The sequence below is a fragment of the Gracilinanus agilis genome, chromosome 1 (assembly GCF_016433145.1).
Source record: "Gracilinanus agilis isolate LMUSP501 chromosome 1, AgileGrace, whole genome shotgun sequence".
Taxonomy (NCBI): domain Eukaryota; kingdom Metazoa; phylum Chordata; class Mammalia; order Didelphimorphia; family Didelphidae; genus Gracilinanus; species Gracilinanus agilis.
The window spans coordinates 770,802,898-770,816,147 of NC_058130.1; the positions used below are offsets into that span (position 1 = coordinate 770,802,898).

The 13,250-nt window shown below is 47.0% G+C and overlaps 1 protein-coding gene across 1 annotated transcript in view; it reads left to right on the forward strand.

Moving 5' to 3' along the window:
- SGSM1 (small G protein signaling modulator 1) overlaps positions 1–13,250 on the forward strand; it is a 115,660-nt gene that overhangs the window by 78,057 nt on the left and 24,353 nt on the right. The window contains exons 10-14 of the mRNA XM_044685468.1: positions 2,799–2,866; positions 6,293–6,456; positions 6,637–6,766; positions 10,290–10,412; positions 11,904–12,042. Of these exons, the coding sequence (XP_044541403.1) occupies positions 2,799–2,866; positions 6,293–6,456; positions 6,637–6,766; positions 10,290–10,412; positions 11,904–12,042 (624 nt within the window). The remainder of the gene's footprint in view (positions 1–2,798; positions 2,867–6,292; positions 6,457–6,636; positions 6,767–10,289; positions 10,413–11,903; positions 12,043–13,250) is intronic.

Below are 13,250 nucleotides of genomic sequence, written 5' to 3' on the forward strand. Positions count from 1 at the left end.
CCTTCCCTTCCCTTCCCTTCCCTTCCCTTCCCTTCCCTTCCCTTCCCTTCCCTTCCCTTCCCTTCCCTCCCCTCCCCTTCCCTTCCCTCCCCTTCCCTCCTCTCCTCTCCTCTCCTCTCCTCTCTCTCTGTCTCACCTAAATCTGCCTCTTGGCAGTTTGCAGCCACTGCTTCTACTTGGGGGCGGGGAAGGGCCTTTAGAGGTCATCTGGCCCAACATCTTTGTTTCCTGGATGAGGAAATTGGGGACCACAGAGAGGCTGAGTGATTTTCCCAATGCTATGCAGTTAGTAAGTGGCAGAGCGTGGGTTTGAAATCAATTCTTCTGTCCCTACTCTATTATGGAACACAGAACACGGCTAATCCTTCACGGGAGACAATTAGATACTTAAACACAGCTCTCATCCCCTCCATCCCCAGCCTGCTTTTCTCCATGCTAAACATCCTCGGTTCCTCCAGCTCATCCCCACATGGCATGCACTTAAAGCCCTTGAAGCATGAGGCAGCTTAGCTCGTTGTTCTCTGTTGGCTCCCTCTGCCCATGATCTGGGGACAAGCGGCACTGGAGCCAGCAAGACCATCTCCCCCAAGCTGGCTGAGCAATCCCCCAAGATGCCTGCTGGGCAGTCTCCAGGGGGGGTTCCCTGCCCCTTCCCTGTCCTGGAGATATCCTGCTCCCCTGGGGGAGTCTTTCCTATGCTCCCTTCCCCTATTCTATCTCTCCCAGAAACTGCAAAGTATGAAGACCCCAGAGCAGCCCCCTTGAAATCAAAGAGATTTCTGGGAGCCTGAGAGGACTCGATAGCTGACTTTTAAGTACTTGAGGGGCCGTTACTTGGGAGAGGAATTAGTGTTTCTATTTGGAACTGGAGATTAGAGAACAAGGACGAGAGAGGCAGAATTAGGCTTGGTAGAGGGGGAGAACCTTCTAGCAATCAGAGCTGGCCCAAAGCAGAGTTGGCTGCCCTGAGAAGTGATGGTGTCCACTCTCTGGAGGTCTCCAGGGAGAGGCTGGATGAGAACTGAGTCAGGGATGGCTTTGTCCAGAGATCTGCTAGATCGGCGATTTGAGTATGTCCTGAGGAATTCCTGGACCCCAGTTTGTCTTTTTTCTTTTAAAAACTTACCTTCTGTCTTAGAATCAATACTATGCATTGGTTCTAAGGCAGAAGAGTGGTAAGGGCTGGGCAATGGGGGTTAAGTGACTTGTCCAGCTAGGGAGTGTCTGAGATTGGATTTGAACTCAGGTCCTCCTGACTCTAGGCCTGGCACTGTAGCACCTAACTGCCTAATAATAATAATAATAATAATAGCTAACATTTATATAGCACTTACTGTGTGCCAGGCACTGTGCTAAACACTTTATAATGATGATTTCATTGGACCCTCACAACAGTATGCCTGGGAGGCAGATACATATCCCAGTGTTATTGGAAAGGAGACTCGTATACACAAATATACCCACCAAGGTACCAGCTATTTTTATAATGCCAGGTCAAGGGTCCTTGTAACCAAGGTGGGCGCCATTTGGAGGAAGCCTTCCAGGAACCTGCCGCCTGCCCTTCTTATTGGTGTGGACAGTCAGGGGCAAGCTGTGGCATGATGGGAGAAATGGCTAAATTCATACAAACTGGAGACACAGGCCCTTGGGAGGACTTTGCAGGCCTTGTAGCCTGGGATGGTGCTGAATGAGTGGCTGCCCTTGATGAGACTGGAGGCGAAGCTTGTCCTAAAATTACTTTCAAAAGAAGAAAGACCTGGGCTGCTGGGCGTCTCTCTAGGAGGAGGGTGCTGGGGTTCGGTCTGTAGGTGGTTCATCCCAGGGGGAAGGAAAGGAGGATGGAGGTAGGGAGAGAAAGGGAAAAGGAGGGAAATGGGATGGGGAGGAGGAGGGAGAGAGGGTGGGAAGTGAAGTGAGACTAGAGAGCACATGAGAAAGGGGAAGATACATAGATGGATGGGCACATATAGAGACACATATATGTGTATTATATATATATATATTTATAGAGAGAGAGGAAGAGGGAAAAAGGGAAGAAGAGAGAGAGAGAGAGAGGAAGAGGGAAAAAGGGAAGAAGAGAAAGAGAAAGAGAGGGAGAGAGAGGAAGAGAGGGAGAGAGAGGAATAAAGAGATAGAGATAGAGAGAGAGGAATAAAGAGATAGAGAGAGAGAGGAATAAAGAGATAGAGAGAGAGAGAGGAATAAAGAGATAGAGAGAGAGAGAGAGAGAGAGAGAGAGAGAGAGAGAGAGAGAGATACACATTTTATTGGGGGTACAAAAAAGGAAGACAGGCTCTGTTCTCAAAGAGCTTAGTGGGAAAGACCCTGGAGAAGTCATTTAACCTTGTTGGCCTCAGTTTCCTCATCTGTAAAATGAGCTGGAGAAGGAAATGACCAACCATTCCAGGATCTTTGCCAAGAAAGACCATAAATGAGATCCCGAAGAGTCAGATATGACTGAAACACCTGAATAACAGCAATCCATAAAAGATGCTTCAGGGGAGAAGGAGTTGTTAGTATTCATGGGACAGTTTGGTGAAGAGATACCAGGATGTGGCCTGGAGCCCTACCTAATTCCTGGTAAAATAAGACTCACCTTTCAAAGGTTTGCCTTATCCTAGGGATAAAGTCCAGAGTTCCAGTGGAAAGGAGGTAAGGATGAGGGATGATGGCCTGAAGGCAGGTGAGTTGCGGCCTGCTTCTCTCCAAGGAGATGTTCTTTGAGTTCCTTTTCTGTTTTTGGAAAGAGGGGGGGACTTGGGCTCACATCTCTGAACCAGACCCTCCTCCTCTTTCAGCGTGTACTGGGACTATGCCATGACCATCCGTCTAGAGGAGATCGTCTATCTGCACTGCCATCAGCAAGGTAATGACTGCTCGGAGGAGGTATGGCTGGAGGTTGGATCTCCCCAGGTTGGGTCATTTCCCTGTCCAGGGACCCCACGATGTCTGGCTGAGTATTGTGGCCAGGCCTTTTCATAGGATGCAAGATCCTCAGTCTAGAGCTGGAAAAGGACCCAGGGACTATTGAGTTAAATTTCTTTTATTTTATAGAGAGGGACACGGAGACTCAAGGAATTTAAATGACTTGCTCAAGACCACCCAGCTAGTAAATAGCAAAGCTAAGATTTTAACTTAGGTCCTCCCTATCCATTGTGCAACACTGCCTCAACACGTGCTTTTAATAACAATAATACTAAGGATAATAACTGGTGCTTATATTGGGCTTTAAAAATGTACAAAATGTTTTATATGCCCTTTTCCATTAGATCCCCACAACTCAGAGAGAGGTACTGTTATTACCCCCATTTTACAAGTGAGAAATTGAAGCCAAGAGGTGAAAGGACTTGTTCAGGATTATAGAGCTAGTGAGTATCTGAGGAAGGATCTGAACTCAGCTTTAATTAAGACAAGCTCCATCTTTTAGAGTCACATAGCCCTGAACACATAACTATGGAATGATGAATACCTAGAACAAATCTCTTGATCTCACTTGATTTATTTATTTATTCAATTTATTTATTTATTCAATATTTATTTATTAAGGACCTGCTGGGTGTCCTTGTGTTATCTTTCCTGCTTTGTGACCTTGGGTGAGTCACCTAAATTCCTTGGGCCTTAGTTTCCTCTTCTGTAAAATGAAGGAGTGGGCCTTGATGGCCTCTCAGGTCCCTTTGGACTCTAGATCCGAAATTCTGTGACTCTCCAGTCCTTGACTTTTCTCCTTCCAATCAAGTGGTACTGCACTCCTTGCTTTGAGCCTTGGTCTTGGTCTCCCAGCTGTTCTCCTGGTCTGCCGAGCTAAACCTCCCCTGGGTGCCGTATTACTTGGGTTGATGAGACAAATGAGACCCCTCCAGTTCTCCATTCTGCTCCTCTTCTCTTCTTCTGACAAATCCCCTTTTCTTCTCATTTGTAAGATGAGTATGTATAGATTGGATCGACTCTTAAGTCCCTTCCAGCTCACATCTAGGATCTCATCACATCTTTGAGCCTCAGTTTCCTCATCTGTAAAATGGACTTGATGGCCTCTAAGGTCCCTGTCAGCTCTAGACCCATGGATCCATAACCCAGGGTGACAGAAACCTCTGAAACTTGCAGCCAAGGATCAAGTGATCAACAAACAACAAGCATCTATTTAGTGCCTCCTGGGCACCGGGCACCGGGTTAGATTCTGGAGATACTAAGACAGGGATGGAACAAGGCAGTTCCTGCTCTCACAGAGCCCAAAAATGTACAGAAAATTCATATAAAATAAATAGGAGAGGTCGTACAGGCTGGAAGCTTAAATAGACAAGAATGGCTTCTGGGTGATGGATTCTCCAGTGGCCCCATGGAAGGACGAGACAAGTGTCTGGGGACTGCGCAGACTTCCCAGGCTGATGAGAAGCAAAGCTCTTTCAGTCAAGGGATTCTTGGTCTTTCTCTGTTTCTGTTTCCTTCTCACTTAATATACTCTGTGACAGATAGTAGGAAGGAGACAAATGTTTCTCAATCACTGAAAAATAAGCACTTTTTAATTAAAAAAGATGGTTTACTATGTGCCAGGCACTGTGCTGTGACACACTTTAGATAGACTTCAGTGCTATACACTACACACTTTACAAATACCTCATTGGAGCCTCACAACAACCCTGTGGGCTGATTTTTATTCCTGTTTTACAAGTGAAGAGTGACTTGCCCAGGGTCAAAAGGCTAGAAAGTGCCTGAAGTCAGATTTGAACTCAGGTCTTCCCAACTCCAGGTCCAGCACTCTATCCAGGGCACCAGCTGCCTGCCTCTGCTACCTCCGAGGCATTTTATAAATGCCAGTAAATTCCATTGAATTATAGGAGCCCAGATAATAGGATCATAGATTTAGAGTTTGGATTGGCCATCAAGGTCTCATTATTTCATGGAGGAGGAAACTGAGGCGCAGACTATTTTTCTTTTGTTTTTTTAAACCCTCACCTTTCATCTTAGAATCAATCCTCTGTATCGGTTCTAAGGCAGAAGAGTGGTAAGAGCTGGACAATAGGGGTTAAGTGACTTGCCCAGGGTCACACAGTTAGGAAGTATCTGAGGCCAGATTTGACTCCAGGACCTCCCATCTCTGGGCCTGACTCTCAATCCACTGAGCCACCGAGCTGCCCCCTAGACTTTTTTTTTTTTTTATCCCTTACTTTCCGTCTTAGTAAGATCTCTAGGATGGAAGGTCAAGAATTGGCCAACGGGGTTAAGTGACTTGCCCAGGGTCAAATAGCTAGGAAGTTTCTGAGGCCAAATTTGAACCCCGACTCCAGGGCTGGCATCCTAACTACTGAGCCACCTGCTGCCCCTGAGTCATGAACTATTAAAAAGAATCAGCCAGTTCCTCTTATAAACTATCCTTTGGTGATCCCATAAGAGACTGGATGTGACTCCATGGAACATTTCTTATCTTCCTATATCTTGTCAAAGTGGGACAAGATGGCAGGGTAGTCAACTGGATGGTGTCATGGATAGAGCTTGGTATCAGGAAGACCTGAGTTCAAAACCTGCCACAGATACTTATTAGATATATGGCGCTGGGCCAATGGCTTGACCTTTAGGTCTACAATTCTTCTTTGGTAGAATTAAGGAAGTTGACTTGATGTGCTCTAAAAATCTGTGATCCTACATCCACTTTAGAGGCCTCCTTATTCATACCTACCCATATACGCACATGTTGTCTTCCCTGATTAAATGCAAGTCATTTGGGGCAGCTGGGCGGCTCAGTGGATCGGGAGCCAGGTTTAGAGACGGGAGGTCAAATCTGGCCTCGGACACTTCCTAGCTGTGTGACCCTGGGCAAGTCATTTAACCCCTATTGCCTAACCCTTACCATTCTTCTGCCTTGGAACAGAGGTTTAGTATTGATTCTAAGACAGAAGGTGAGGGTTAACATTTTTTAAAATTAAATTAAATCATTTTATGGAAATTTAATATTTCATTTAACAGATTTTCATTTATAAATTTATTTATAAATTTATTGTCATATAAATTTAAACATAAAATATATAAGCCGATATTATAAATATTATATTATGATTTTATGATTTTAATTTAACGAGGGTAAGAATTCTTTGCATTCTGGTTACCTGGTCTGGTGCCTCCCACAATGATGAGCAGTTAGTGAATGCTAGTTGGCCAGCGGGGCGATCGGGCGGGGGAAGAAGGCTGTTTGGAAGGGGCGACCCAGGGAGGCAGGTCCCTGGGCTTGCAGGAGGCTTCCTGTGAGGAGCTCAGTGGGTGATTCGTGCCCGTGTCTTGTCTGGCTTTGTGTCGTCAATAGTAGACAGTGGTGGGACGGTGGTGTTAGTGAGCCAGGATGGGATTCAGAGGCCCCCGTTCCGGTTTCCCAAGGGGGGTCACCTGCTCCAGTTTCTCTCGTGCCTGGAGAACGGGCTGCTGCCCCACGGCCAGCTGGACCCGCCACTGTGGTCCCAGCGAGGAAAGGTAAGAAGCTCCCTGCATCCCGCGTCAGAGGAGGGCAGGAGGGGAGGGGAGAGAAGCCCCTTCTCCCGGGAAGCCCCCGTGGGCGATGGGCGCTTGGGGCATGCCAGTCTGGCCCCTGAGCGTGCTTCGGGCTGGGGGGGAAGGAGCTTGGTGCATTGGGTCGGGAACCTCTTCTTTTAGGGCAAAGTGTTTCCAAAGCTCCGCAAGCGAAGCCCGCAGGGCTCCTCAGAATCTGCGTCGGACAAGGAGGACGACGAAGCCACAGACTACGTCTTCAGAATCATCTACCCTGGCATGCAGTCAGAGTTCGGTACGTCTGTGTCCCTGCTGCGTGACGGGACGGCATCACCCGGGAGGGTGGTCTTGAAAGGCCCCCGAACTGAGCTAGCAGTCAAGAGAAAGGGCTTTCACGGCTCTGTGACTTTAAGGCTAAGTGACTTGTCCAGGGTCACACAGCTAAGTAAGTCAATTAACCTCTCAGGTCTTGATCCCCCTTAAGATTGTGGCATCAAAAACTCAGTTTAGAGGGCAGCCAGGATAGAGAGCCAGGCTTAGGGGGCAGCTGGGTAGCTCAGTGGATGGAGAGTCAGACCTAGAGACAGGAGGTCCTGGGTTCCAATCTGGCCTCAGACACTTCCCAGCTGTGTGACCCTGGGCAAGTCACTTGACCCCCATTGCCCACCCTTACCACTCTTCCACCTATAAGTCAATACACAGAAGTTAAGGGTTTTAAAAAAAATTCAGTATAGAGGGCAGCCAGGATAGAGAGCCAGGCCTAGAGACAGGAGGTCCTGGGTTCAAAAGTGGCCTCAGACACTAGCTGTAGGACACTGGACAAGTCACTTAACCCCAGTATCCTCAGCCCTCACCACTGTTCTGCTTTGAAACCGATATTTAGTATCAATTTTTTTGTACTTAGTATTTAGTATTATCAATTTTAGTATCAATATTCTAAGACAGAAGGTAAGAGTCCAAAAAAAATGTAAGCGGTACGGCTAGGTGGCACAGTGGATAGAGCTCTAGACGTGGAGATGAGAAGTCCTGAGTTCAAATCTAGCCTCAGACACTTCCTAGGTAAGTCCCTTCACCCCCATTGCCCAGCCCTTTACTGCTCTTCTGCCTTGGAATCAAGACATAATACTGATTCTAAGATGAAAGATAAGGATTTAAAAAAAATTATTTGTCTAAAGCTAGAAAGCGCTTTAGAGGTTATTTAATCTGACTTCTTCATTTTACAGAGGAAGAAACTGAGTCCCAGAGCATGAAGTGCCTTACAAGGTCACCCAGGTTGTTGAGATTCAAACGCAGGTCCCATGACTCCAAGATAAATGGAACTTCTCGTTAAAAAATAGAGCCATCATCCAAGTACATTATAATCCATCACTGAGCTGGAAGTTCCCTGTCTGTGATGGATGGAATTGGACAATTCTTCATTGCTTAGCCTATTAGAACAGCACGATTGACTTCTCGCTAATGGCTCCGATTTCTGGAGTGTTTTATGGTTTCCCAAGTGCCAACAGGAAAGCAATCTCAGGAGCCGAGGACGTTTTTACGGTCTCTCGGTGGGATCGAAAGCTCCGACTTCTGTCCCTTGTCACCGAAGTCCCCTTAAGATGCTTTGTTGGGAGGCAGCTGGGTGGCTCAGTGGATGGAGAGCCAGGCCTAGAGACAGGAGGTCCTGGGTTCAAATCTGGCCTCAGACACTTTCCAGCTGGGTGACCCTGGGCAAGTCACTTGACCCCCCATGGCCCACCCTTACCACTCTTCTGCCTTGGAGCCAATACACAGTATTGATTCTAAGATGGAAGATGAGGGTTTTATTTTTAAAAAAAGAAAGAAAAAAAGATCCCAGTAAGGGGGCTAGCTAGGTGGCTCAGTAGATTGAGAGCCAGGCCCAAAGATGGGAGGTCCTGGGTTCCAATCTGGCATCAGACACTTCCCAGCTGTGTGACCCTGGGCAAGTCACTTGACCCCCATTGCCCACCCTTACCACTCTTCTGCCTTGGAGCCAATACACAGGATTGATTCCAAGATGAAGATGGAAGGTGAGGGTTTTTTAAAAAAGATGCTTTGTTGGGGTACAAATGAGATTCGGGCACCATCACTTTCCAAGGGCACGGGAAGAAAGCCCGGACCCTCTGTGTCCCCCAGAACCCTAAGCTCAAGTGGGGATGGACCAGTCCAAGTGTCTGACTCTGGGAGCTCATGGCAGCCACAGTCTCTTTCTCCCTGGCTGGTGGCCATCTCCCCTGCCATTGTCGAGACAGGGAAGGGTCTAGATGGGTCAAGGAGACAAACGGTCCATTCGGTGTTTCCTTCTGGGTGAGGCTGTCCGAGAAAAAGCATCTCTCCTGCTTGCTTCTCTCTGTTCACTTAGGTTCTGTGTTCGCTCGTCATGAGTTTCAAAAGAGAACGTTCTAGATAGTCATTCCAGTTCCTCATAGTGAGTTGCTAGAACCAGGCTGGAAGTGTGGGGTGGGAGAAATGGCCCTGACTTTGGAGGGAGAAACCCTGGGATCAGATCCCGACCTGACCTTGTCAAGCCACTTTCTGGGCCTCAGTTTTCTCTTCTGTAAAATGAAGGGCTCGGCCTAGGGGACTTGTGGGATCCCTTCCAGCTCTAGAATGAGGATCTCCTGACGATCCATTTTACTTTTCTTTTTACGGTAAATGATATATTGTTATTTAATGGTCTCCCTCCTTTTTCTTATCATTTCTGCTGTGCTTGACACTTCCTGACCTCATTTGGGGTTTTCTTGGAGGAGATAATGGAATGGTTTGCCATTTCCTTCTCCAGCTCATTTTACAGATGAGGGAACTGAGGCAAACAGGGTTAAGTGAGACACTGAGAGGGTTTGCCATTTCCTTCTCCAGCTCATTTTACAGATGAGGGAACTGAGGCAAGCAGGGTTAAGTGAGACACTGAAAGGTTTGCCATTTCCTTCTCCAGCTCATTTTACAGATGAGGGAACTGAGGCAAGCAGGGTTAAGTGAGACACTGAAAGGTTTGCCATTTCCTTCTCCAGCTCATTTGACAGATGAAGAAACTGAGGCTAAGAGAGTAAAATGACTTCCCCAGGGTCATACAGCTAGGAAGTGTCTGAGGTCAGATTTGAATTCATGAAGATGAGTCTTCCTAACTCTGGACCTGGCATTCTATGCACCAGAAATAGTTCATAAGTATTGGATTTTGGAGTCAGAGGACTTGAGTTCAAATCCCAGGTCTGTCACTTTTGACTTTGGGCAATTGATTTGACCTATTGAGATCTCAGCTTCCTTATCTGTGAGATGAGGCTAGATGATCTCAAAGCCCCTTCCATCTCAAATCTTAGCTTCCCCAGCTATCTCATAGCAGACGTATAATATTAGATGGGTGATGTGGTATATAGTAGAAAAGACCCTTTTTGTGATTTGTGATAAGATAAACTGGGTTTGAATCCCAATTCATCTTGTTACCAGTGTGACCTTGGACAAGTCACTTCCTTCTCTAGGCCTTGGGGTTTTCCTCTGCAAAATGAAGGGGCTGGCCTAGATCATCTGTAAGGGACGTTTCATTCTCCATTTCTGATCCTGTGAAGCCAGAGTCCACTCTAATATGAACAGACAGAGGCTCGTTGCTTTAGAGGTGGAGGGAAGGGGCTCCAGAGGCTGCCCAGTCCAACTGCTCCAACTTGTTCGGGGCAGAAGAAGAGTTCAGATTTAACAGAATGTGGCTACCTTGGAGTCTTTTCTTCCCCGGAACCTTCACCTTATCCATTTGTTTCTTTTTTCTTTTAAAACTATGTCTCAAGTGCCCACGGGCTGCTCGCCTCAGTCTCCCCCTGCCTCATCAGGATCAGCTTGGATGGTGTTCCCGTTGGGCCGGACCATGGTTGTGATGGCCGTGGGGCATTTGTCCACTCACACTGGAGGGACTGCTATTCCTACCCTGACGGACACAGACTCGTTCCCCCCCAGTAATGTCCTGGTCTCCCCTTCATCTGCCATCTTGGTGCTTATCAATCTCAGCCATGTTGTCATTTGAATTCCATTCCTAGGGGCAGCTGGGTTGCTCAGTGGTTAGAGTACCCGTCCTCGAGGTTGGGAGGACCTGGGTTCAAATCTGGCCTCAAACACTTCCTGTGTGACGCTGGGTAAGTCACTTCACCCCAGTTGCCTAGCCCTTGTTGCTCTTCTGCCTTGGAACCAATACTTGGTATCACTTCTAAGACAGAAGGTGAGGAGTTTTTTTTTTTAATTCCATTCCTAAGTAAAGTGGATTGTGGGATGCAGTGATGTCATGTGGTCCATTGATCTCGTATCAGAGTCATAGCGTCGTTGATTTAGAGTTGGAAGAGACCTTAGAAGCCGTGGAGCACAAACTCTATCATTTTGTAGAGGAGGAAAGCAAGAAAGTCAACTGGCTCGTCCAAGGATGTTTGGCTAGTAAAGGACTATTTCTGTGCACCAGAAATAATTCATAAGTGTTGGATTTTGGAGTCAGTGGACCTGGGTTCAAATCCCAGGTCTGTCGCTTTTGGCAATTTATTTGGCCTATTGAGATGACAGGTTTTCTAAAAGAAAAAGCAGAGTCGAATGACCAGGAGTCAGAAGCCCAGAGTCTTTGCCTTTACTTTGTCATTCTCTCACTGTGTAAATCTGGGTAAGTCCCTTCCTCTCTTGGGCCTCAGTTTCCTCATTTATAGATGAAAGGAGTTGAATCTAGCTGTGTGACTGTGGGCAAGTCACTTAACCCCCATTGCCTAGCTCTGACTGCAATCCTGTCTTAGAACCCAGTACCAATCCCTCTTTTAGGTGATGGTCCTTCACGTGCTTGAAGACCACCCTCATATACCACCCCATCCTCTCTTCTATTGTCTAGGCTAAGCATCCATCATCCCATTTACCAATCTTCACAGCAAAGACTCAAGAGACCCTTTTTTGCCTTCTGATCCCTCTCCCCTGGATGCCCCAAGACCCTCCTTCTTAGGTGATGACACCCAGAAGACAATAGTTCTTTGCCTGGTTTTGAGGCTGGCCACCTTCCCTCTCCTCATAGGTAGCAGGACCCTGGGGATGGACAAATGACAACATGGCACCCTCGCTCGAGGCTCTCTTCCTTTTCCTCCCATTTCTCTTTTCCGATCGGCTTGGTTTTAATTCTCTGGTTCTCTGGCTCCTCTGTCTCACCGTCTCGCCCCATTCCCGTCTTTCTCTGTGGTACCTTTTATCTGCTGACCCCTCTGCTGGCCTAGCAGGGAGCACTAGCTGTCCTCCGGACTTCTTGGGTACCTTTGATCAGATCACGGGCATTCCAGGGGTCTCGGCTGAATCTCATTTGGGAGTCCTGATGCTTCCACTCCAGATTCTGGTTCTTCCTTCCCTCTGCTACTGGGGAGCTGCTGCCTTTGGATGAAGGGCTCTGTTCGTGCCTTAATGGGGGTTTCTACCCTTCTTCCTTTCCTCAGTGCCCCCAGACTTGATCGATGCCCCTGTGAGCAGCCTGCCTTCCATGTGGCAGCCCAGCCCCCGAAAGTCGTCCTGCTCATCCTGCTCCCAGAGCGGCTCCACAGAGAGTGGGCCATCCAATGGATGTAACCATGAGAGGTACAAGGTGTCATAAGGTGGGGTGGGAGGAGGATGCGGGCTCAGGGAGAGGGAGACTATAATGAGCCAGGATTTATTTCTGCCTTCGAAATGCCTCCAGCTATTTTAGATGTAAAGAGTTAAAGGGGAAGTGACTAGGTGACTGGATAGAGAGCCAGGCCTGGAGACGGGAGGTCCTGGGTTCAAATCTGATCTCAGTGGTGTGAACTTGGGCAAGTCACTTAACCCCAATTGCTTTGCCCTTACCACTCTTCTGCCTTGGAACCAATACTTAGGACTGATTCTTTTTTTTTTTTAATTTTTATTTTGAATATTTTCCCCTAGTTACATGTTTCATGTTCTTTCCCTCTCCCCTAAAACCTCCCTAACCCCCTGTAGCTGACACATAATTCCACTGGGTTTTACATGTATCACTGATCAAGGCCTAATTCCATATTATTGATAGTGGGACTAGAGTTATTGTTTAGTGTCTACATCCCAAATAATATCCCTATCAGCCCATGTGATCAAGCAGTTGTTTTTCTTCTGTGTTTCCGCTCCCACAGTTCTTCCTCTGAATGTGGCTAGTTTTCTTTCTCATAAGTCCCTCAGCTTAGGACTGATTCTAAGGGTTTTTTTAAAAAAAGAGTTATGTGAGGCATTCTCTCTGTCCCTAACAATAACAATGATGACAACAACACTAGTGATGATGGGTAGCTTTAATATATATTTATACTGAATATTTAATACGATGCTTTAAAGTTTTCAAAGTATTTTACGTTTGCTCTCATTTGATGCTCACAACAACTCTGGGAGGTAGGTGGGGATAGGGTAGATAAAATGGGGATGTTATCATCCCTATTTGCAAATGAGGAAACTGAGGCAGGCAGAGGTTAAGTGATTTGCCCAGGGTCATAGAACTAGGAAATGCCTGAGGCAAGATTTGAAATCAGGTCTTCCTGACTCCAAACTTCTATCCACTGTATCTCCTAGCTCCCTTCTAAACCACAAGTTTCTTGGGGGTCAAGGAATATTTCTTATCTAAACTTAGATACTTATTAGCTATGTCAGCCTGGGCAAGTCACTTAGTCTCCGTCTACCTCAGTCTCCATATCTATAAAATGGGGGTAACAATGTCACCAACCTCCCAGGGTATTTGTGAACATCAAAAGAGGTAATATTTGCAAAATTCTTCCTTTTTCCCTCCCTCCCTCCCTCCCTCCCTCCCT